Source organism: Peromyscus maniculatus, chromosome 23, assembly GCF_049852395.1.
Source record: "Peromyscus maniculatus bairdii isolate BWxNUB_F1_BW_parent chromosome 23, HU_Pman_BW_mat_3.1, whole genome shotgun sequence".
NCBI lineage: Eukaryota > Metazoa > Chordata > Mammalia > Rodentia > Cricetidae > Peromyscus > Peromyscus maniculatus.
In genome coordinates this window covers 28,550,232-28,575,611 of record NC_134874.1, presented here as the reverse complement: position 1 = coordinate 28,575,611, position 25,380 = coordinate 28,550,232, and the positions used below count along the sequence as shown (strand labels likewise).

At 51.4% G+C, this 25,380-nt stretch overlaps 1 protein-coding gene across 1 annotated transcript in view; it reads left to right on the top strand.

Annotated features, from left to right (window-relative positions):
- The first annotated feature begins 957 nt into the window (after positions 1 to 957).
- Col26a1 (collagen type XXVI alpha 1 chain) overlaps positions 958 to 25,380 on the top strand; it is a 152,223-nt gene continuing 127,800 nt past the window's right edge. Inside the window, exons 1-3 of the mRNA XM_006971260.4 lie at positions 958 to 1,311; positions 2,614 to 2,689; positions 2,782 to 4,072. Of these exons, the coding sequence (XP_006971322.1) occupies positions 3,915 to 4,072 (158 nt within the window). The 5' untranslated portion in view covers positions 958 to 1,311; positions 2,614 to 2,689; positions 2,782 to 3,914. The remainder of the gene's footprint in view (positions 1,312 to 2,613; positions 2,690 to 2,781; positions 4,073 to 25,380) is intronic.

Genomic DNA, 25,380 nt, shown 5'->3' with positions numbered 1-25,380 from the left:
ATTTTGATTTTTTGAGATGAGGTTTCCCTGTGTAGCCCTGGCTACCCTGGAATTCACTCTATAGACCAGGCTGGACTTGGACTCACAGGTCAGATCACCTCTGCCTCCCAAGTGCCAAGATCAAGGTGAGCCCGGCCAAGCCCGAATGCCTCTTTTTCTTGCTTGTATCACCAATGCTCGTTCATGCAGTGTGGGGACCGCAACTCAAGATTATGCGCATGCTAGGTAAGCCGTCAGTTCCCGAGCTGCAGCCCCAGCCCAATGTTGTTGTTATTTTCTAAATTAATTTTTATTAGTTGGCAAACAAAATCATGAATTTCATTATGACATTTGCCCACAAGGTACTATGATGCTTCTTTTGATTTTCTAGATGAGGATGCTCAGAGAGATTGAGTGGCTTGTCTAAAGTCACACAGCTGGTTCTGTGGAATGGGACACAGCAACAGCTGTTCTCTTTGCAGGGGAGGCGGGAGAGCATATACCGCAGATGCCTTCTCCACTTTCCCATCCCCCACTACTGGGTGGTGATGCATCTCAAAAATCTCCTTTAAATCCCAGCACTCGGGAGGCAGAGGCAGGTGGATCTCTGAGTTCGAGGCCAGCCTGGGCTACAGAATGAGTTCCAGGACAGCTAGGGATACAAAGGGAAGCTCTTTGTCGTCTGCTGCATCCACAGCTGTCTTGGGGACAGGAGAGCAATGTTGACATCGAAACATGACATTGTCACCTGCTAGGCTCATGCTGGAGAACTGCGCAACTGAGTTACAAAGAAATTACCTAAAAAGCTTGTTCTTGTGTCTCTGCATGTGGCGTATGTATGTGCTCCTGTGGATGTCTTCGTGTGTGTGTGTGTGTGTGTGTGTGTAGGCCAGGGGTTGATGGTAGATGTCTTCCTCTATTGTGTTACGTCTTATTTTTAATTGCATTTGAATTTAGTGTGTGTGTGTGTGTGTGTGTGCATGAGTGTGCTGTGGTCCACAAGTGGAGGCCAGAGGACAACTTGCTGGAGTTCCTTCTCCCATCCACCACGTGAGACCTGAGGATCAAACTCAAGTCGTCAGGCTTGGCAGCAAATGCCTTTACCCACTGAGCCATCTTGCCTTCCCCGATCCTGTGTTTTACAGATGGAGACATGGAGCTCCAGGTCTCACACTGAGCCCAAAGCTAGCATGGCCTGAGTTGATTTGTATTGGGCTGTACCCTGTACGATACCAGATGGAACAGGAAACCTACAGGCCGGGAGCCTTTACTGGATCTCCTGGTAGCATCCTGAGGGTCAAGCAAACTCTGAGATGATCTGACCTTGCCAAGGTAACCTCCAATCTGTAAGATGTCTATGACAGACAAGCTGTAGAACATGCCTGTGCTTAAGGAATTACAGTAGATTTTGTAAAAGAATTGTAGTGTGTGTGTGTGTGTGTGTGTGTGTGGTGTGTTCCTGTGTGTTGCTAGGGCTCAAATCCACATCCTTGTACCTGCTAGACAGACAGTCTACCACTGAGCCACACCCCAGCCCCTCACTGGGGGATTCTAGGCAGGGGCTCTACCCACTGAGCCACACCCCAGCCCCTCACTGGGGGATTCTAGACAGGTGTTCTACCACTGAACCACACCCCAGCCCCTCACTGGGGGATTCTAGACAGGTGTTCTACCACTGAGCCACACCCCAGCCCCTCACTGGGGGATTCTAGGCAGGTGCTCTACCACTGAGCCACACCCCAGCCCCTCACTGGGGGATTCTAGGCAGAGGCTCTACCCATTGAGCCACACCCCAGCCCCTCACTGGGGGATTCTAGGCAGGTGCTCTACCACTGAGCCACACCCCAGCCCCTCACTGGGGGATTCTAGGCAGGGGCTCCACCACTGAACCACACCCCAGGCCCTCACTGGGGGATTCTAGTCAGGGGCTCTACCACTGAGTCACACTCCAGCCCCTCACTGGGGGATTCTAGGCAGGTGCTCTACCACTGAGTCACACTCCAGCCCCTCACTGGGGGATTCTAGGCAGGTGCTCTACCACTGAGCCACACCCCAGCCCCTCACTGGGGGATTCTAGGCAGGGGCTCCACCACTGAGCCACACCCCAGCCCCCCACTGGGGATTCTAGGCAGGTGCTGTATCACTGAGCCACACCCCAGCCCCCCATTGGGGATTCTAGGCAGGGGCTCTATCACACCCCAGCACCTTGCTGGGGGGATTCTGCACAGGAGCGACATCTTCAGCACCCCTTCCCTTTGAAATTGGGTCTTGCTATAGCTCACACTGGACTCAACGTCTTGTTCCTATTGCTTGGGGCTGGAATCATCATCTACCTCACCATCTTGCTGCAGGACTGTTATTAGGAACATGTGGTGGGCAGCCTCACTCAGGTGACATGTTATCTGCTCCCCTATAGCTCCATAGATACATAACCCATATATGCATACATAACATACACAACACATATGTACCTTCTTAGGTAGGTACCCAAATATATCACACCCAGCCCTCTTTCCCTTCTTCCTGAAACTGCGCATCCTGTCCCCTGAGTTCCTTCAAATCCCAGCTTAGTTGTTTTGTTCGGCTGTCAACACATCTTGCTCCAGCCCAGTCTGGTCAATCCTCCTGCTTCAGCCTCCTAGGTGCTGGGATCACAGGCATGCACCACCACGATCAGCCCAGCTCTGTCCTCACGCGTCTTGGAGGCCAGGTTAGTCATCACAGAATGGAGAGCCCCCTCATGGGATGCCTGACTTAGACCTAGGGTCCTTTCTTACACTCTCCATTCATTTCACCCTCGAGGTCTGATGGATTTGGAGAACCTGCTTTATGGGGGCGGGAGGGGGAATCAATCCCTCCTCCCAAAGGAATCTGAAGTGTGTTTCATGGACACTGGCTAAGTCCAATAAATGGTTAGGTCACAGCCCCCTCCTCCCCTGGGTTTGAAAGCAATTGTCTTCCAACCTTCCCTCTGCTCCTAGGATAATGAAGAAGACAGGAAAATCCCACACTGCTGCCAATGTCCTGTGCTGTGGGTGCTACAATAAGAAAAAGAACTCCATTTGGTTTTTCTGGTTATTGCTGACCGCAGGGGCTCACTATGCATCTTAGACTGACCCCAAACTGACAATCAGCCTGTGGAGTCTTGGGATTATAGGGGTGTGCCACCCAACTAGCTTGGCTGAAGGTGTGTGTGTTATGTACGTGTGTGTGCACAAGTGTGTGGAGGCCGGGGAACAACATAGGGTGCCATGCTCTGTTCTTCTTAGTTTTGTTACCTTTATACAGGGTTTCTCTCACCAAACCTGGAGCTAGGACAGAAGCTGGCATCCCCCAGGATCTTCCGGCTCCCACTCCCCGGGCTGGAGGATGGGGTTGGAGGCCTTTTACATGGATGTTGGGGATTCGAAATCAACTCCCCAAGTTTCTGTAGCACACACTCTTACCCACACAGCCATCTACCTAGCTTAACTTTCCTTAAGGCCCGGGTTCCAGTTCTGAAAAATGGAGACTGTAACGATCTTTGTTCATGCAGCTCGACCAACTGGGTGCTGGCTGAAATGTCTCTCACCTTGGTATGGAAAGTGCAAAATGTGTGTTAAGGATGTAAGATTTGGTGTTCAGGAGCATACACCTCTCGGGGCACCCCCAGCTTGGTAGACGCCTCCTCAGCCCTGGACCTCTGAGGGTTAAAAAGAAAGACCCACGCCCCCTTTGACTGCGCAGAGCCCACCTCGCTGAATTTGAAAAGGCGGCCCTGGAGAGGCGTGGGCGCCCCCCCCAGACGACTTCCACCTCAGACCCTGACTTCACACCACCACCGGCTGGCTCCCTGCGCTCCAGCCTGGGGCCGCAGGATCGGTCCAGCCGTCTGGGGCGCTCCTGATTGTCCCCAGCTCCCGGGACTCCGGGTCCCCGCGGGCGAGCCGTGCAAAATGAAGCTGGTTTTGCTATTACCATGGGCTTGCTGCTGCTTGTGCGGGTCGGCTCTGGCCACCGGCTTCCTCTATCCCTTCCCGGCAGCAGCCTTGCAGCAGCACGGTTACCCGGAGCAGGGCGCCGGCTCCCCCGGCAACGGCTACTCCAGTCGCCGGTGAGTAACGCCGGGGGCCGGGCCTGGGGGGAGCGATGGCTGGATCCAGGGACAGCGGGGGCTCGGAAGAGCCGTGGCCCGGTACTGGGGACGCAGGACAGTGGGCCAGGGACTCGCGCGCGGAGGAGTGGTGGTTCCAGGGACATCGAGGGGCTGTGAGGCGCATGGGCCGGGTGCTGGGGGGCGCGGGATAGGGGACCAAGGACTGGATCGAGAGACTAAGGGTCTCAGAGAAACTGTGGTCGAGGGTTGAGAGAACAGAGTCTCGAAGGCGCGAGGGCCGGATCGAGGGACCACAGGGGGGGTCTGAGGAGGGGTGGCCTGTTGTTGGGGTCTCAAGGCGTGGGGTTTGGGGCTACGCCGAGCTGGATCGCCGGACAGTGGGGACCCTGGGGCGCGGTAGCTGGGTGCTGGGGGCGCAGGAGCTGGATCGAGGGACAGTGAGGACTCTGAGGCGCGGTGGTCCGGTGTTGGGGGACCCAGGACATGGGAGCGTGAGAACAAGAGCCAGTGAGTGCTCCAAGGCGTGTGACCCCACGCTGAGTGCTCCGGGCTTGGGGACGCACCAACGGAGACTATGAGGCATAGTGGCCCAGTGATTGGGAAGGAGGGACATGGGGCTTGCAGCCCGAGGCCTGGGGGCGCGGAGACTGAAAGCGAGATAGGGGGACAGTGGGGTGGTCTCCAAGGCACAGTGGCCGGGTGCTGCGGACGGACGCAGGCCTGGGCACTCCGGATGGCTAGAACGCACGACGGTAGAAACCTTGTGGTTGGGTTCAGGGGGTGGGTTCATGTGCTGGGGACCCCGGGCCTAAGGAGGTCGGGGCGCCAACTTGTGTTAGAGGGGTGCTGGGAACGAGGCGCCCCGGCTTTGGTGGTCTCGGGTTGCGCCCCCTCCGTCTCTTCCCATCCTGGTTTTCTTGCCCTTTGCCCCTCAGCCCGGGGCTTCGGATGGAGGTGGCACCGACCTGCATCCGGGAGTCGTAGAGGGGGTTCCTCGGACTCACAAGACTCGGGGTTCAGCCTCCACGAAGTTGCTGGGCTCACCTGGGCGGCCTTGGCTTTGTGTTCCACAGTTCCCAGAGTTGCCAAGGCCGTGAGTCCGTTTGGCCGCTTGGCGACACTGGAGAGGCCATTTCATCGGGTCTTTGGGGCCCGAGGCCACCTTGGCTGCGACTTCCCATTCACTCCGGGACGTGGTACCCACCTGGATCCCAGGGCTCCGGTGTGGGGATGGAGGAGGCACCGGGTCCCTCAGCCCTCGGTGCCGGGACCCGCCCGCTGCTTCCATCTACCGCCAGGTGGCGCGCTGGCCTCCCCCGGTGGCTTCGCGCTAAGTCTCAACAGGCTTTTGAATTCCTAGAGAAAAGCAAAGCACCCAAATGAATGTTACTGACCGCCTGGTTTGCGCGTCTTCCTGAGTTTAGCGTTCCCATTTGACGGTATCTCCAGTCTTCACACCTGTACTGGCGCCACGACACGTGTTTTGGTCCTTACGCCATTTCAAGAGCAGTAAGAGGGTTTTAAGATACAGGCTTCATGCTCTTGCAAAAGACTCGGGGTGGGGTCCCAGCGCCCAGGGAATGGGGCTCAAAACCTCCTCTATCTCCAGCTCCAAGGCATCTGAGGCCCTCCTCTGGCCCCTGAGGAAACTGCACACACACACACACACACACACACACACACACACACACACACACACACACACACACTTAAAAAAATAAAACTGTCTTTTAAACTGAAACCCTCACTCTCCAAATTTCATTGGAAGCACGCAGGGTGACTCCCATCTTCTTTCTTAAAACATGTTCTATTGTCCGCCTCCCCCCGTCTCTGCCCCCTCTTATGGAAGCCAAGAACTAGGTCCCAGGTCCTATTGCCAGTTTGCCTGTGATTTTAGTGCTTTTATTACTTTCTAGAAGCTTCTATTGGGAGAGATCTCCAAACACCCACAGAAATATAGACTCTGCACACTTCCATGTGTGAAGATAGCAATAAACAAGCTTTGGAAGTTGCAGAACATTCTGTATTGTGTGATCTGTGATCTCGTTTTGGAACGCAACCGAACATGGATGCTGGGGATTCAAACCCAGGTCCTTAGGCTTGTACACCAGACTTTCTTACTCACTGAGCTCCTTCTCCAACTCCCTTTAAAACCTTTTAAAATTTGAGATAGAGTCTCACTGAAGTGTCCAGGCTGGTCTTGAACTTGTGTGGCACAGGTTGGCCTCAGTCTTGTGATCCCTCTGCCTCAACCTCTAAGGTAGCTAGGATTACAGGCATGTATGTTGTGCCTGGCTTGGGAAGTAAATTTGTTTGTGTGTGATAGTGTTTTTGTGCAGCTAGCTATTATACCGAGTCCTGGGACTAAAGCAGAGGACTGGAGTCACACACACACACACACACACACACACACACACACACACACACCTCCCCTAATCTATTGATTTGCATCTCTGGATTCAGCCAACTTTGGATAAACAGATACTAGACCCAGTGACCGTGACCAGGAATTTTATCAGCATTTTACAGCAAGGAGACCAGAACACTTTGTGCTGGGAGCCGCGGATGCTTCATGGAAAGCGGACCTCCTCCTCTGCTAAAATATGCTTGTTGGGTCAGGAGAGGTGGTTTAGATGGGACTTCAGTGTGTGCCTGCAATGCCAGTGCATAGGAGGCTGAGACAGGAGGATGCCTGGGACTTGTTGGTCAACAAAGCTAGCTGAGTCATTGAGCTCCAGGTTTAGTGAGAGACCCACCTTTAGAAAAGTAAAGTTGAAGCCAGGCAGTGGTGGCCCACGCCTTAATTCCAGCACTCAGGAGGCAGAGTCAGGTGGATCTCTGTGAGTTCGAGGCCAGCCTGGTCTGTAGAGTGAGATCCAGGACAGCCAGGGCTACACAGAGAAATCCTGTCTCGAAAAACAAAACAAGAAAGTAGATAGTGAGAGTGATAAAGATGCCTGACATTGACCTCTGCCTGCTACATGTGCATTTGTGCATACACACACATACACGTGCACACACACACAGAAATGTGTACACACACAAACACAAGTTTACATGGAACTCGACTGCCTTCATTTTGTTCGGAAATATTTTTTTAGAAGCTTACTAGAAGGATTCTCCAAACACACACACACACACAAAAGTTTGCCTGTGATTTTTATCACTTTCATTTTGTTTGAAAATGCTTTCTAGAAGCTTCTATTGGGAGAGATTTCCAAACACCTGCAGAAGAGTGGATGCTACACACTTCTGCATGTGAAGATAGCAGTGAGCAAGCTTTGTAAGTCATAGACTAGTCTGGACAGTGAGATGTCATTTATGGACCACAGTGTTCTTACATAGCCTCCCTGCAACACTGTAGTCCAGGGATGGAGCCCACTGCCTTGTATACATTAGACAACTCTTCTACCCCTAAGTTACACCCCCCCCTGCCCTTTAAATTATTTTTTATTAAAAAACTACTAGCTAACTTGTATGCATGTGTGTGTGTGTGTGTGTGTGTGTGTGTGTGTATGGCGTATGTATGTGTGGTGTGTGCACACATGTGTTTGGATGTGCGTCCTTTGCATGCACATGTGATGGCCAGAGGAGATTGTTTTGTATCTATACTGTCCCCTTGTCACTCTCTGCCTTACTCCCCCCCCCCCGCCCCCCCCCCCCAGATGGCCTCTCATTGAACCCGGAACAAGCCTGGCAGCCAGTAATGCCCAGACACCTTCCTGTTCCTGCTCACATCTCCCCTGATCCCCCCTGTGTTGAGCTTAAAGGTGTGCCCCATGTTTGGCTTTTTATGTGGGCACTGGGGATTTGAACTCAGGTTCTCAGGCTTGTTTTTCAATCATATAGACCAGATCCTGGTCTCTACGGGATCCTTATCATGTGGACCAGATCCTTAACCACCGAGTCCTTTCTCTCCAGCTCCTTTTAAAATGTCTTTTTGGGACAGGGTCTCAATAAGGTGCTTGGACATGTCTTGAACTTGCTGTGTAGCGCAGGCTGGCCTCAGTCCTGTGGTCCTCCTGCCTCAGCCTTCCAAGTATCTGGGATTATGAGCATATACAGCTGTGCCTGGCTTAGAAAATAATTTGTGTGTGTGTGTGTGTGTGTGTGTGTGTGTGTGTGTGTGTGTGTGAGAGAGAGAGAGAGAGAGAGAGACAGAGACAGAGAGAGACAGAGAGAGACAGAGAGAGAGATGTTTTTGAGCCATTAAATATTATACAGAGAGTCCTAGGGTGAGACCAGAGTCACACAACCCCTCCCATGAATCTGTGGATTTGCATCTGTGCATTCAACCAACTTCGGATTGAAGCAGCATGCATGCGTGTGCATGTGTTGCTGAGAAGGGAATCCAAGGCCTCCTGCAAGGTGAGCACTGGGCCAGCTAAGCTATATCCTCAGCCATATTATTACTCTTTTTCTGTTTTCATGTGTGCATAATGTGCTTGTGTAGGGGGTATGTGTATGTCTGCACGTGCGTGCGTGCGTGCGTGCGTGCGTGCGTGCGTGCGTGCGTGCGTGTGTGTGTGTGTGTGTGTGTGTGTGTGTTTCACTTGGATGTGAGTGCAGAGAGAGAGAGAGAAGGCCCAGGTTGGTGCAGGAATCACTTTCAATCATTCTTCTACCTTATTCACTGAGACAGGGTGTCTCAATCAAATCCAGAGCTTGCTGATGTGGTTAGTCTGGCCACCCAGCTTGGTTTGGGGATCCCTTGTCTCTGTCTTCCAAAGCTGTAATTACAGGCTGGTCACCACGCCACGCAGCCTTAATGTGGGTTCTGGGGATCCAAACGCCAGTCCTCATGTGTGTGTGGGTAGTGTTTAATCAGAGAGTCATCTCTCCAGCCCTATTTTGTTTTTTAGAACGAGGGTTTCATGTAGCCTCCATGGATACCTGGGTCTGTGTAGGGGAATCCTGTTTCACCCCTGGTCTTTCTCACCTCCAAACACCACCATCACACTAGAAGCTGGAATGGTCTATCCGTCGATGACATTGGAGCCCTTACGATGCAGTCTCCTGACCATTGTGGCTCTCCTTGATCACCTGTTAGAAGCCCAGCATGGCGCCAGGCGGCGGTGGCGCACACCTTTAATTCCAGCACTTGGGAGACAGAGGCAGGCGGATCTCTGTGAGTTCAAGGCCAGCCTGGGCTACAGAGTGAGTTCCAGGACAGGCACCAAAACTATACAGAGAAACCCTGTCTCGAAAAAAAAGCCCAGCATGGACCCCAGTGTCAAAGTTGCTTTGACAAAACTGCAGTGAAGTCTCCTGACAGGTGACTCAAGACCCTTGCCATCTGGTCTTGTCTGAATAGCAGTCTTGTACAAGATGTTTAATCTCCCAGAGCCTGTTTTCTGGTCCATATGATAAGGATCCCGTAGAGACCAGAACAGGCATGAGATCCTGGAAGTAGAAAGGGATGTGAGGATTTGGGGGGTTGCCAACTACTCATCTAACCTCATTCATTTTTACGGGTTCCTTATTGTTTGTTTATATGTGTGTGGGGTGGAGTGAGTGATCACATGTTGATGTGTATGGGAGCTCATATGTGTGTGCAAATGCACCCATGTGCACACACATGTGTAGGACAGAGCTCACATGTTGATGTGTATGGGAGCTCATATGTGTGTGCAAATGCACCCATGTGCACACATGTGTAGGACAGTGCTCACATGTTGGTGTGTATGGGAGCTCATATGTGTGTGCAAATGCACCCATGTGCACACACGTGTAGGACAGAGCTCACATGTTGATGTGTATGGGAGCTCATGTGTGTGTGCAAATGCACTCATGTGCACACATGTGTAGGACAGTGCTCACATGTTGGCGTGTATGGGAGCTCATGTGTGTGTGCAAATGCACCCATGTGCACACACATGTAGGACAGTGCTCACATGTTGGCGTGTATGGGAGCTCATGTGTGTGTGCAAATGCACTCATGTGCACACATGTGTAGGACAGTGCTCACATGTTGGTGTGTATGGGAGCTCATGTGTGTGTGCAAATGCACTCATGTGCACACATGTGTAGGACAGTGCTCACATGTTGGTGTGTATGGGAGCTCATGTGTGTGTGTAAATGCACTCATGTGCACACATGTGTAGGACAGAGCTCACATGTTGATGTGTATGGGAGCTTTTATGTGTGTGCAAATGCACCCATGTGCACACATGTGTAGGACAGTGCTCACATGTTGGTGTGTATGGGAGCTCATATGTATGTGCAAATGCACCCATGTGGACACACATGTGTAGGACAGAGCTCACATGTTGGTATGTATGGGAGTTCATATGTGTGTGCAAATGCACCCATGTGCACACACATGTCTAGGACAGTGCTCACATGTTGATGTGTATGGGAGCTTTTATGTGTGTGCAAATGCACCCATGTGCACACACGTGTAGGACAGAGGATGACTTTCTGTATCCTTACTGAGACACCACCTACCTCACTTTTTGAAGAAAGGGTCTCTCACTGGCCTGGATCTCACCAGGTAGGCTAGGCTGGCTGTCCAGGGAGCCCAGTGCTTCTCTGTCTGTCTCCCTGGCACTGCAAACACCTGTCACCACCACATCTGGCTTTATCCCTCTCCTTCCCCCATGGGTTCTGAGGATCGGACTCAGGTACTTGTTTTCGAATGGCAAAACACTTTACTGACTGAGGTACTTCCTCTCTCTCTCTCTCTCTCTCTCTCTCTCTCTCTCTCTCTCTCTCTCTCTCTCTCTCTCTCCTCTCCCTCTCCCTCTCTCTCTCCTTTTTGAGACGGGGTCTCTCATAATCCAGGCTGGCCTCGTCACCAAGGATGGCACTGTACTTCCGATCCCCCTGGGATTGCGAGTGCGCACCGCCACACCTGGTTTATGCGTTGCTGGGGACTGAACCCAGGGCCTCTTACATGCCGGGCAAGCGCTCTGCAACCTGAACTACACCTCCAGCCCCTTATTTGTTTTGTTTCCCGCAGCAATCAGGAGAGTCAGACTGCTTAGCCTTGTGCTCGGCCCTTCTCCATCTGAGATAGCCCCCCACATCCCCACACCCCCACACCCCTGCAGCTCTCCTTTGTCCCCTGCCTGCAGCAGGCTGACCAGCCCCTGACCAGCCCCACCTGCGGGAGGCAGCCACCCAGGTGCTACACGCTCTTCTAAGTCATAACTTCAGTGGCGCTGCCTGCTTCACATTTTGGGGTTCTTCGTCCAGTACACCACGTTGAGAGTTGGGGAGGCATGAGTCCCACATTCACCTTTCAGAAATGCCGCAGAGCCACAAGGGAGACCTCAGGGTTCCGCAGGGCATTTGTTTTCGTTCCTGTGGAATCCCAGTTGTAGGAAAGATGGCTCAGAGTTCAAATTCAAGTGCTCTCCGGGCAAGCATTTGGATCCGAGTTCAAACCTCCAGCATCCGCATAAAAGGCTGAGTGTGCTCGCGCACGCGACCTGTGACCCCAGCACCACTCGAGGTAGACAGTAAGCTCGCTGGTACCGGCTCCCACCCTGACATGTGCACACACACGCACACACTTCCTTTCTCACCAAAATAAACTCAATTACATCTTGGCTCCATGTGCAAAGTCTTTGCCCATTTCCTGACCGTCCTCTGTACAGATGGACGGAGCGAATGCAGAACCTGAAACCGTTTTGTGGCCCACTGGGAAAGCGTCTGGCAGGTCTGTTTGGGAAAGGTCTGAGCCCTGACGTGATGACAGGGCTATGTCCCCACTCTTTCTCCCCCTCCCTCCTCCCTCTCCCTCCTTCCTGCTCTTTCTATCTCCCTCTCCATCTCTACCCTTTCTTCAAGTCTCCTCAGGAAGGACCAGCATCAAGGACATCTCCCAGGACAGTCCTGTACTTCCCAGCCAGGGACCTTCTCATAGAAGGTGGAGATCATCTTGGGTTAGTTGATTCTCGCCTTTCACCCTTTCACCGTGGGGGTCCCAGGGATCGAACTCAGATCCTCAGTCTGAGTGGCAAGTGCCCTTATTTGCTGAGCCATTTTGCCAACCCCTGGCTTTTTAAAACTGTGGGTTCTGAGGATCAAACTCAAGTCCTCAGGCTTTCAAGGCAAGACTCTCTGGGCTGAACCATCTCCCCAGCCACTCAATATTCTTATCTTTAAGCCTGTAAGTGACATCTGATGGGACAGGGAATATCCTCTGATGACCTGGATATCAGCTGAGGAGATACGCTACCCCTTGCAGCCTCCTGGCCTTTCTAGGATGGTGTTATGTGACACTTTGGGGAGGTGTGAACAGTCATCTACATACCAGCAGAGACCAAAGCAACGGCGTCATCAAAGTCCAACTTGGTGAACTAATGAGTTCATTGCAGTTCCTCACCGGAGTATGGATAAGGAGTTAATTACAGGAACATGGAAGACTCAGAGCAGCTGTATCCCTGAGGGTATGGGTGATGACTCATCAAAGATGTAGCTCTCCGCATAACTTGTAGGCAGATCAGCAGGTTGGAGTCTCTTTTCTTTGGTGGTCTTTACTGCTTATATATCCTTGAGTGGGGAGGGCCTTTGTGAATCTGCTAAGTTTCAGGGGCTCCCCAAGCCTTGTGTGTTGTTTTCTTGCTGGGTTTTAAGGAGCTTCCCTTTAGAACTTACTGAGTTTTAAAGAACTTCTCTCAAGGATGGAGTATTGAAGTTGGAGGAGATTGCTACCCAAGAGCGAGGTTTCTAATCTCTCCAGCTTGGAGTCCCTCAAGCCCATCTTGGTGTCTCCTCTCACTGCTCCTGCCTCTGGCTGGGGTCTAGATGTGTGGTTCAGGGAGATAACGGAATGGACTCCCCAAATCAAGGCATCCTGGCTGTGGTCCCTGCCCCGAGCTGGTAGTGCCAGGGCACACCCAGAGAGCACTTTGCTGGAAAGCATGCCACTCAGCCAGTCCCTTGCATTGCAGAGCAGCTGTGATACCGTTGGTGGCTTGGAGATGCTGAGACACCTGGCGGGACTTCTCTGCACGGGGTTTCCCACAGTGAGACCAGGGCCTGTGGCCGGTGGGAACATAACCACAGTTATTTGGATGCACATGGGCAGAAACACATACCTTGGAGTTGGTAGGAGGGGCCATGGGTGCGTATACCTCTCATTTAGGATCGGAAACCCAATTCCTTTGTAAATGATATGTACTGGGGCTGGGGAGATGGCTCAGTGGCAGAGTTCCATTCCCGGCATCCTTGTGGGGCAGCTCACAACTGCCTGTAACTCCAGCTCAGCTCCAGGGGATCTGGTGCCCTCTTCTGGCTCCTTCAGTTATTCATACATATAGAAACACACACACGGATTTAAAAGAAATTTTTTTAAATTCCATTTCTGTGTGCATTCACGTGCATGCATGGAAGCTTGTATGCTACGGTGCTGTGGAAGCCGATTCTTTCCTTTCACCAGGTGAGTATTGAACTCAGGCAGTCAGGCTTGGTGGCAGTCATCTTGTGGGCCCACAACCTTAGTTTTTGAGACATTGTCTCTTACTGAACCTGGAGTTCACCAAATCAGCTAGATTGGCTGGTGAGCCCCATGGGTTCTCCCGCCGCTGTGGCCCCCGGTGCTGGCACTAGGGGAACACACCGCCACACTTGGCCTTTCACTTGGGTTTTGAACTCAGATCCCCATACTTGAAACATCGAGCACTTTACTGATGAGCCATTTCCTCCAGCACAGAAACACACAGAAGGGTCTTCATAGATGTATCTGAGTGCAGGAAGGTAGGCGGGGAGCCGGGGGCGGGGTGAACCTTCCCATAAAGCCCCAGGGTCCTCTGACTTCTCTCTCATCTCATTCCTCCATTCTCACAGCTTGTCTGTTATGTTAAAAATCGACTCCCAGAGAAAGCATTGCCATGGCAGTAGACCCCGCCCCCCGCAGCGTCTCTGGGCTCCCATTGGCCCCCACACTTCATTGCTGTTTGGAGAATGTGTGATCTGGACGCAGACCAGCTGCCCCTGGGGCGGTGACCCGAGCCTCCATAACGAACTGTTAGAGGATTTTCAGGAATGTACACATGCCTGGGGGAGCCGGTCTGCGATCTCCTGGCGAACCTGCACATCATATACTGGTCTCTGAATCTTTCGGGGTCCCCGCCCTGCTAGCTGCCTCTCCCTATGGAATAGACAACATTCAGTCCAGGTTACTGGGTCCTAATCGAGGACAGATGTGAGTCCTCTGGCATCTTGTCTGTCCTCGTCTGACACAGAGCCTAGGCTCAGGTAGCTCCTATTTGCAAACACCAGTCTTCAATCTGTCAGTTGAAAAGACGATCCAATAGTGAAAACAGAAAAAAAAAAAAAAAAAAAAAAAAAGATTAATTCAGGGCTGGTGAGAGGGCTCAGTGGACAAAGGGGCTTGCTGCCAAGCCTGATGACCCGAGTTCAAATCCTGGGACCCACAGAGTGGGAAGAAATATTGACTCCTATAAGTCATCCTTTGACCTCCACACATTTGCCATGGAACGTGCGTGCGTGTGCACACACACACACCATGCAAAAAGAGATTTATTCAACTGGCCACATTGGAAGAGGAACGCGAAAGTCCAGCGACCCCTCCCTCCTGACGTCTATCTTTGGTATCATAACATAAGCTTTAGGTTTAAGTCAGGGCAAAAGGAATGTATGCACAGCTCCGCAGTTCTGGTCAAGGTGTGGTCCTGTTTATCACTGAGCCATCATAGTCTTGGCTCCGGTCTCTCCTGCAGGATGGTCTGATGCGTTGTCGGAACTATATGAAATCTCTGCGTAGAGTTAGATAGCTCCCACCTCTGACTGGCAGCAGGCTTTGGCTCTTCTCTTCTCCTAGCATGAGATCCCCGGGGAAATGTCAATTTCTTGGGCACCATTGTCTCAATAGCCTGAGTGCCGAAGGAAGGGGCACACGCGACTCAGTTATACCATCATCCCAGCTGCTTTTAGAGGGACTTTCATGAAGGTCCTCTAAGACCCTGTTGTCCTGTTGGGGCAGTGACGGATGGTTCCATAAAACATGCTGAAGTACTCTTTTCAAAGCTGCAGGATTTTCTTCTGAAAGAGAGAGGGTGTGAAGAGGAGACTGAGCCTAGATCCAAGCTCTAGACAGCGTTCTGTAAGATCCCGGCCCCCAGGATAAGCTTTAGTCCTCAGATGACTCGGGGCTGGCAACCTGAGGTCTGGAAGCTTCCTTGGAGGAAGTGAAAATGGTTGTCACGCTCCTGGAATCCAGACACTTGTAAATAAGCTCACGGAAAGGCTCTGGGTAGGATGTCTGCCTCTCTGGACAGCGGCAGGGACCCCCGAATCACCTATGAGGATGGAGATAAAGCGTGCAGCAGATGGGTACAACCTGAGCAGTACCTAGTCTGGGACTTAACATGTCTTTCCTGGGTCCAGGTATGGGCATGGGGGAGGGGAGGGGGGACGATCACTGTTACAGAGTCACAGACAGGCTCTGGGTAGGGTACCTGACAGTGGCTTGATTCCAGATTCTCCCGTCTCCACCCACCATCTCACCATAGGAACACCAGGATTACAGACAGGTCCTGCTGTGTCTGTCTGGCTTTAAGTGGGTTCTGGGGATTTGAACTCAGGTTCTCATGATTACACATAAAGTGCTTCATCCACTGAGCCATCTCCTTCCTTGGAGCCTTGTGGATGATTCTGGCTTTCCTTGTCCCTAGAATATTCCCGGGATCTTCCCTGGTGCCCCGTGGAGGGGCCTGGCTGTGCTGACAATCCGTGTCGCGTGGGCATCCCAGCAAGCGTGGCAGTTTCTTCCTGATTTGGCTCCACTGTCTACATCCAGGCGGGTCACCTCTGGCTTCTGACACATTTATCTTTCCTGCTCCCCACACCCCGCCAGGCCCTGTCTGCGGTTCTCTGCCTGGGTCCCTGTGATTGACTTGGCCATATGGCTGGTCCCGGACTCTGAGAGGTCTTGGCTTGCCTGGGCACCCAGTTCTGGGGTGATGTGATTCTGGGCTGCTGGGGAATGTGTCAGCCTCATCCTCTCTTTTGTTCTGCAGCTGTTGGTGCTGGTTCACTCAGATCCTGAGAATTTCTTGTTTGTGTGCCTGTGTGCAAAGGTGCAGAGGCCAGATGAGGACCTCAGGTGTCCCTCTCTCTCAAACTCCACTTTACTCCCTGGAGGTGGCCTCTCCCTGAGCCTGGAGCTAGGGAGGCAGCCAGCAAGTCCCGGCGACCCTCCTGTCCCACCGCCTACACAGCACTGGGGGTACCGGTGGGCGTGGCCATGCCCGGCTTTCGGCACAGGGGCCAGGTTGCTGAATTCGGTCCTCAGGTTTGCGCCCCAGGAGTGCTTGCCCACTAAGCCATCTCCCCGTTTCCAAATCATGAAACTCTTCATGCCTCGAAAGCCTGACGACCTGAGTTCTGTTTCCACAACTCACGTAAAGTGGAAGGAGAGAAGCGACCCCACAGAGTTGTCCTCTGATCTCCACATGCACGATGAAGCACACATTCCCCCACCCCATCACACACACACACACACACACACACACACACACACACGCGTGCGCGCGCGCATCTCCCACCCCATCACACACACACACACACACACACACACGCATCTCCCACCCCATCACACACACACACACACACACATGCATCCCCACCCCATCTCTCTCTCTCTCTCTCTCTCTCTCTCTCTCTCTCTCTCTCTCTCTCTCTCACACACACACACACACACACACACACACACACACACAAATGCATGTGTGTGCACACACAGAGTAATAATAAAAAGTTGGTCTTTTTTAAAGGCAGGGTCTCACTATATAGCTCTAGCTGGCCTCCAACTCACAGAGATCCCCCTGCCTCTGCCTCCTGAGTGCTGGGATTAAAGGCGTGCACCATTATCGCCGCCTCCGCCGCTGCCGCTGCCACCCAGACTATTTTTGAGAAAATGTTTTAACTATTTTAATGGTTTACCAGGTGGTTTTCTAGGGCTTTTGAGAAACATCCTACAATCTCTCGTGTGTGTGTGTGTGTGTGTGTGTGTGTGTGTGTGTGTGTGTGTGTGTATGTGTTAAAGCCTTCCTTGTTTGACCCAGAACTGGTTGTACACACCACCTGAGCATAAGAAAATTGATCTACACTCAGCAATTGAGTTAAACTTCTGACCCTCCTGCCTCCGCCGCCTGAGTGCTGGGATCACAGAGACGTGTGACTAATCCCAGCTTTACCTTTTCCTTAAAAAAAATTAATTTTAGTATTTATTTATTTCTGATACAGGACATCTATGTAGACCATGCTAGCCCAGACAGAATCCAGTATGTAGCCCAGGCTGGCCTGGAACTCAGAGATTCATCTGCCTCTGCCTCCCCAGTGCTGGGATTAGAGGTGTGCACCACCATGTCCAACCAAATTGATCTTATTTTTAAACATGTGTGTGTGTGTGTGTGTGTGTGTGTGTGTGTGCGCGTGCGCGCGCACGCGCGTGTTTGTGTGTGTGTGTGTGTCTGTTTGTATGTATATGTGAATGAAGATGTTTGAGGAGGAGTTAGATCCCCTCGAGCTGTAGTTAGAGGCATTTGGGAGCCGCCTCACCTGGGTGCTAGGAACTGAACTCAGCTCTTCTGGAAGAGCCGTGGGCACTCTTGACCACCGAGGTATCTCTCTAGCCCCAGCTCCTAGTTGAATGTAGTTCTAGGAATCTAACCTAGGACTTCATGCATGCTAGGCAAGCACTTAACCCACTGAGCCACCTGCCATAGCAGGTGATGTAGGACTGAGCAGGGCACGGACTGAAGAAGGCCCTGTTCTGTTTGTCACTTGTGGTGCTGGGGATAGAACCCAGGTGTTTGCTAGGTAACCACTGAGCCACACCCCAGCCCCTCACTGGGGGGTTCTAGGCAGGGGCTCTACCACTGAGCCACACCCCAGCCCCTCACTGGGGGATTCTAGGCAGGTGCTCTACCACTGAGTCACACCCCAGCCCCTCACTGGGGGGTTCTAGGCAGGTGCTCTACCACTGAGCCATGATCCTAGCCTCTCACTAGGGGATTCCAAGGAAGTTCTCTATCACTGAGTCACATCCTAGCCCCAACAATCCCTTATTGCTTCAGTTTCAATGGAACTTTTTTGCGGTTCACTTTTCTGACTGAGATGAGCATCACATCCATGAACTCTTGAGCCTGGAACTGAGTTTTAAGCAGATGGGACCCGGAACCCCTGCACCCTGACAGTGTAAGGGTCTACCTAGGCTGCTGCAGGAGAGACGGCTCATACCTTCTTTGTGCCTTTTTTTTTTCCCCCTCTGTCTCCATAAAAGCGATAACATTGGAAGTTGTCTTCCTGCTGTTTTTGGTCCTGGAACAGCTGCACATGGGGACAGCTGTCTCAGCTTCAGGACACAGGATCTGCCGGAGATTAATAACAGAGCTCGGCCAAGCCCCCGGGGAACCGAGCCGGCTAGGATTACCTTGCACCAGGAAGTGTGCCTGCCCTGCTGACAGCGGGTGGGGAGCCCGCAGGATGGATGGGATCTCGGGGCGCCAGGGGGTGGCTGGGCAAGACAGCCCACTGGCTGGCCCAGTCAAATCCACCTCCCACCCCTCGAGATGCAAACTGACTCTCCCAAGAGCCTCTGGCTTCCGCTGGTCCTGAAACCAGGCAAGAGCTGGTCTCTGAGAATTCTGTGAGGAGCCAGAAATGGAAGCCAAATGTCGGTGTCAGGTAGAGGAAGCTGGTGGGTGTTGTGGCTTCAGCCGGCGGTGGCCGGGGCAGCTGTGAGGGCTCGGGCTCCTGGGGCCAGCGCAGATGTGTAGGTGAGGCTCGCTCATCTATTTTTAAAAGTGCTGGCACACCGCACATGTGTGAGCACACCAGTGTGTGGAGACCAGAAGTCAACCGTGAGTGTTGTTACTTGAGTCTACACCTTATATTTAAAAGAAAAGATTTATTTTCAGTTGTATTTATTTATATATCAGTTTGTGTGTGTGTGTGTGTGTGTGTGTGTGTGTGTGTGTGTGTGTGTGTGCCTACTTGCTGGTATGTGCATTATCTGCATGCAGGGGCCTGAGGAGGCCAGAAGAGGGAGTCGGATCTCCCAGAGCTGGAGTTACAGGTGATTGCAAGCCACTGGGTGTGGGGGCTGGGAACTGAACTCAAGTCCCCTGCCGGGGCAGTCTTCTAGAAATTACTAAGCCAGCTCTCTAGCGCTCCTCGCCCTGCGTTATTTGTTTGATTGTTTGTTTAATTTAAGGCAGAGTCTCTCGCTGGCTTGGAACTCACTGAATGAGCCAGTCCGTTTGGTCAGCAAACCCTAGGAATCCCCAGCACGGGGTTCCTAACTGTTTTCTGTTGGTTCTGGAGATCAAGCCAAGGTCCTTCCTGCTTGCTTGCTCACTGAGGTAACTTCCAAACCTGTGACTCCGTGCAGGCCTGCGTAGATTGCGTGTGTGCGTGCACATGTACATGTGTGCATGCCTGTGTTCGTGTGTGTGCATGTGCGTGCTTGTGCTTGAGCCTGTGCGTGCATGTGTATGTGTGTGTGTGTGTGTGTGTGTATGTGTGTGTGTGTGTGTAAAACAGGATCTTCCTATGTGCTTCGACTGTCGTAACATAGCTTCTAAGACCACTGTGGTGATATATTGTGTCCCCCAATATATTGTGCACCATAATCAAGCTTATCTCAGGATCAGAGGACAAAGCCAGCCACTATATTAAACATAGATGTCAGGCAATGGTATCACACGCCTTTTACCTTAGCATTCAGGAGGCAGAGATTCATCCTGAACTCTGTGAGTTCAAGGCCACACTGGAAACAGAGCCAGGCATGGAGGCACACACCATTAATCCCAGCACTAACCATGGAGGTCTGGAGGTCTGTACAGACAGACAGAAGTGATAGAGCTGGGTGGAAAGAGGAAGTGATGTAGCTGGGCAGAGAGAGGAAATGAGATGGCAGAACAGAAAGGCATATAGGTGTGGGTAGACAGGAAGTAGCTCTCTTTGGAGGCTGAGGAGTTGATAAGATGAGGTTGGTGTGGCTTGTCCTATTCCTCTATCTCTCGGCTTTCACCCCAATCTCTGGCTCCGGGTTTTTTATTAATAAAACCGTTTAGCAATTTGTCTTACAGACTACAGTTGACTAAGCATCATTTCTCATCCCTGTCTTTGCTTTTTTGGGTGCAAGTTCAGAGGCAGAATTGCTGGGCCACAGTGCCGGTCTGTGTTTTGAGGCCCCACCTCACAGAGGCGGTGACATACTCCATCCCTATGAACAGTGAAGAGCTGCCTGTCAGTTGTTTCTTTCTGGTTGATATTGCCCTTTTGAGATAGGATCTCACTTTCTAGTCCAGGTGGGTCTTGAACCTCCCCCTGCCTCAGCTTCCTGAATGCTAATGTCATAGGCATGCATCATCATGACCGGTTCAAACTATCTACTTCTTAAACAAACAAACAAACAAACAAACAAACAAACAAACAAACAAACAAACAAACAGTGGGGCTGGAGAGCAGCCTCAGTGGTCAAGAGCACTGGCTACACTTGCAGAGGACCCGGGTTCAATTCCCAGCACCCACACGGTGGCTCAGAACTGTAACTCCAGTTGCAGGAAACCCAATGTCTTCTTCTGGCCTCCACATACATCAGGTATTCAAGTGGTATGCAGACACACACACAGGCAAAACACCAGTACACATAAACAAATCCAAATTAAAAAGTGATTGAGTGTATAGTGTACATGAAGTGTGTGTGTGTATGCACATATGTCATAAACAAATAAATACAAATTAAAAAGTGACTGTGTATGCAGTGTTCATGAAGTGTGTGTGTGCATGCACACATGCGTGTGAGTGTGTTATAAACAAATAAATACAAATAAAAAAGTGACTGAGTGTATAGTGTACATGAAGTGTGTGTGTATGCACGTATGTCATAAACAAATAAATACAAATTAAAAAGTGACTGTGTATGCAGTGTTCATGAAGTGTGTGTGTGTGCGTGCACATGCATGTGAGTGTGTTATAAACAAATACAAATTAAAAAGTGATTGAGTGTATAGTGTACATGAAGTGTGTGTGTGTGTGTGTGTGTGTGTGTGTGTGTGTGTGTGTGTGTGTGTGTGTGTGTAGGCCAGAGTTTGATGTTGAGTGTCTTCCTCTATCACTCTCCACCTTCCTTTTTTACAAAAAAAGATCTCTACCTAAATCTGGAGATCGGTGATTGATTAGACAAGGCTGGCCAGCAGGCTCTAGCGCTCCTCTGGTCTCCATGCCCCGAATGCTGGGGTTCAGGCATGCGCCGCCATGCCTGACTTTTACACATGGGTGCTTCATGCTCCAGCTGCAGCAAGTTCTGCCCTGACTGAGCTGTCTCCCCAGACCCCACATGGTTTCAATTTTAACATAATCAAATTTATCTGCTGTTTCTTTTGTTGTTTGTGTTTTTAGCGTCCTAGCCAAGGAACTCGCACCCAATCCGATGTCATGAAACTCCTTCCTGCTTTTCTTCGAAGAGTTGTAGTGCTTGGGTCTTGCATTAAGACCTTTAGTTTATTTGGAGTTACTTTTTTTTAAAGTCGGGGTGTTGGTAGCCCAAGTCGGCCTTGAATTCTGTGTGTAGCTGAGGCTGGCCTCAAAACCATGAGTCTCCTGCTATAGCTACTTAGATGTTGGGAATAAAGTGAGCTTGGGCCGGGCGGTGGTGGTGCACACCTTTAATCTCAGCACTCTGGAGGCAGAGCCAGGCGGATCTCTGTGAGTTCGAGGCCAGCCTGGTCTACAGAGTGAGTTCCAGGACAGCCAGGGCTACACAGAGAAATCCTGTCTCAAGACAAAACAAAACAATTAGTGAGCATGGTCATACCCAGCTGAGCTACTTTCCTGGGGTGTGTGTGTGTGTGTGTGTGTGTGTGTGTGTGTGTGTGTTTGTGTGTGTGTGTACATGTTTGTGTGGGTGTGTACATGTTTGTGTGTATACATGTTTGTTTGTGTGTGGGGTTGCAAGTGCAGGCTGGAGATCAACCCCAGGTGTCATTTCTCAGGGACTATCCACTTTGTTTTTAATTTTTACAATGAAATTTCCTTTGATAATTACTAGGGGGTGGGCCACCCATGCCACAGCATGTGTATGGAGGTCAGAAGACAGCTTATAGGGGTCAGTTCTCTCCTTCCGCCATGTGGGTCCTTGGGAATGGAACTCAGGTGACCACGCCTGCCTTTCAATGCCCCTTTCAGGGTAGTGTATTACAGCCATGCACTACCCACTGAGCAATCCTGCTAGCCCTACTATGCATTTTTGCAAACGTCTCTTTAACTGTTGGGGAACTGGCTAAGTAAGCTACACTGGCTGGCCAGGGAGCCCCAGAAACCCATCTCTCTTCACCCCAAAGTTGGGATAACAGTCACATGCTGCCTGCCTGACTTCTGTTTTTGACAGGAGCATCGGGGACTGAAGTCAGGTTCTTAGCGTGCAAGGCTCTTTACCAGCTGAACCATCTGGATTAAACCTCTGGATTAAAAACATTTTTTTTTTAAGTGTTTCGAGACAGGGTTTCTCTGTGTAGCTTTGCGCCTTTCCTGGAACTCACTTGGTAGCCCAGGCTGGCCTCGAACTCACAGAGATCCGCCTGCCTCTGCCTCCCGAGTGCTGGGATTAAAGGTGTGTGCCACCACCACCCGGCTTAAAAACATTTTTTTACATGTATGCATTTATTTACATATGTGTGTGGAGGTCAGAGGACAACTCTCGGGTCAGGTCTCTCCACTGTGTGGCTTCTGGAGACTGAACTCAGGTAGTCAGGCTTGCTGGCAAGTCCCTTCGCCCGCTACACCATCTTGCCATCTCCCCCAAGTTTTTCTTGATGTAAGATAGGAAGTGAGGACCCAACACCATTCTTTTGCTGTGCGTCCAGAAGACAGTCCGTACTCTGCAATTCCGTATTTGAAGAAACGACACCTGTAGGTGGATAACCATGTTCTAGGTTGCTCTTTCTTCCCACTTGTTCATTCATTGTTTTTGCAGTTTGAGAGCCCACAATGGTTGCTGAGGAAGGAAGTCCGTGTGCTTTGTTTGGGAGCCTGGGTTTTCCATCCAGTGTCTTCTCTCTGGAGTCTCCAGGAAGGGGCGACTCATTCACTGTCTAGACGTGTACAGAGGATCGTGGTTTCCTGGGAGCTGCGTCTTTTGCATAGAACGACTTGGGCTGAGAGTCCGAGATTTGAAGTCCAGTGGAGGAGAGGGAGGCAAGCAATTGCCATCCGAAGTGCGGAAATCACAAAGACCTGGAGAGAGGGAGGTGTGTGTGTGTGTGTGTGTGTGTGTGTGTGTGTGTGTGTGTGTATGTGTGTGTGTGTGTGTTTGTGTAGGACAACCTTGGCTGTCATTCCTCAGGCATTTTCCACTTCTTGTTTGTCTGAGACAGTCTCTCATTGGCCTGGAGCTTTGCCACATAGGCTAGGTTACCTGACCTGTCTCTGCCTCCCATCCAGCCCTCAGTGGGATTAGAAGTGGACACCACCTCACCTGGCTTCTCCTGTGTGTGCGGGGGGGGGGGGGGGGGGGGGGGGGGTTGGGGGGGTGGGGGTGGGTGGGTGGGTGGGGTGTGTGGATCTGAATCTCGGTCCTCAAGGTCCCCACGCCTGCTGGCTAGGCACCTCACAGACTGGGCGTCTCCCTGCCCTTTCCACCGTATCTTTTCAGACAAGCTCTATCGATCGGGAGCTCATCGATTTGGCTACACTGTCTGGCCAAGGAGTCCAGGGATCCTCTTCTCTGCACCTTCCAGCGCTGAGATTACACCCGAGCAGGGGCCACCATGCCTAGCTCTTTGTTTTGTTTTTTTGAGGCAAAGTTTCTCTGTGCAGCCCTGGCCATCCTGGAACTCACTCTGTAGCCCAGGCTGGCCTTGAACTCACAGAGATCCGCCTGGCTCTGCCTCCCCATGTGCAGGGATTGAAGGCGTGCGCCACCACTGCCTGGCTGTGCCTAGCTTTCTATCTGGGGCTTTGAACTCAGCTTCTCATACTTCCACAGCAGGCACTTTATTGACTAAGCCATTTCCCCAGACATAGACCCTTTTCTCCTTCGAGATTATTATCTTAGGTACTTGTCACAGAGAAGAAAATCTAAGTAGCATAAAGGGACATGGAGAAACGGAGGTGCAAGGTATTGCTGAAGGTCGGGTGTTGAACTTGAAGGTGAAGGATAAACAGAACTGCCTTTACATACGCTGTTACACTACTGAGTCACAACTTGAATTCTTATTTTAATTTAGTTTTTTTGGAGGCACAGTCTCATGTAGCTTAGGCTATCATCAAACTCACCAAGTACCCAGAGATGACCTTGAACTTATGATCCTCCTGCCTCTGCCTGCCTATTATGTTTGGTTTTAATGTAATGGTAGGGATGGTATCCAGGGTTTTGTGCATGTTAGGTACTTTACCACTGAGCCACACCCCAGCCCCTCACTGGGGGATTCTAGGCAGGGGCTCTACCCCTGAGCCACACCCCAGCCCCTCACTGGGGGATTCTAGGCAGGGGCTCTACCACTGACCACACCCCAGCCCCTCACTGGGGGATTCTAGGCAGGGGCTCTGCCAAGCCTTCTCACCTTTGCTTCCTGTTTTTGGTTCTGAACCATCTCCCCTTCCCCTTCCCCGTGCAGCTTTCCTCCTGACGATGCATTAGAGATCTGTGCTCTTGGGTCGGTTGCTCTTTTTTTTTTTTTTTTTTTTAAGATTTATTTATTGTGTATACAGTATTCTGCCTGCATGTATGCCTGCATACCAGAAGAGGGCGCTAGATCTCATTACAGATGGTTGTGAGCCACCATGTGGTTGCTGGGAATTGAACTCAGGACCTCTGGAAGAGCAGCCAGTGCTCTTAACCTCTGGGCCACCTCTCCAGCCCCCGGGTTGGTTGTCCTTGAACTTGGGCTGCCGTCTGTTGAGGGACTGACGTCAGATGGACAGTTTTGGAATCGGCCTTCACCATTATCCCAGGGCTATCTTTGCTCGGAGTCTCACCCCATGCTTCTCCCCAGCATTTCATGGCTGCTGGTCGTAGCGGCTGACTTCTCTGTTTACTCCCTCACGGAGGTGGAACACATCTTCCAGTAGCTTTCTGAGGAAGGCATTCTGCCTGAGCCATGGCTGAGATAAGCACGTTCCCATGAGTCCTCATCTCTTGATTTTTTCTTTCTAGGAATTTATTTCTTTTGTATTTAATTACATTTATCTACTTGTTTGTTTTTATGTATGTATGTGTGTGTACACTTGTGCATGTGTGTGCACCCATGCCATGGCATGTGTGTGGTGGTCAGCGGACACTTTGCAAGAATAGGATTTTCCCTTATGTGGTTTTAGGGACTTGA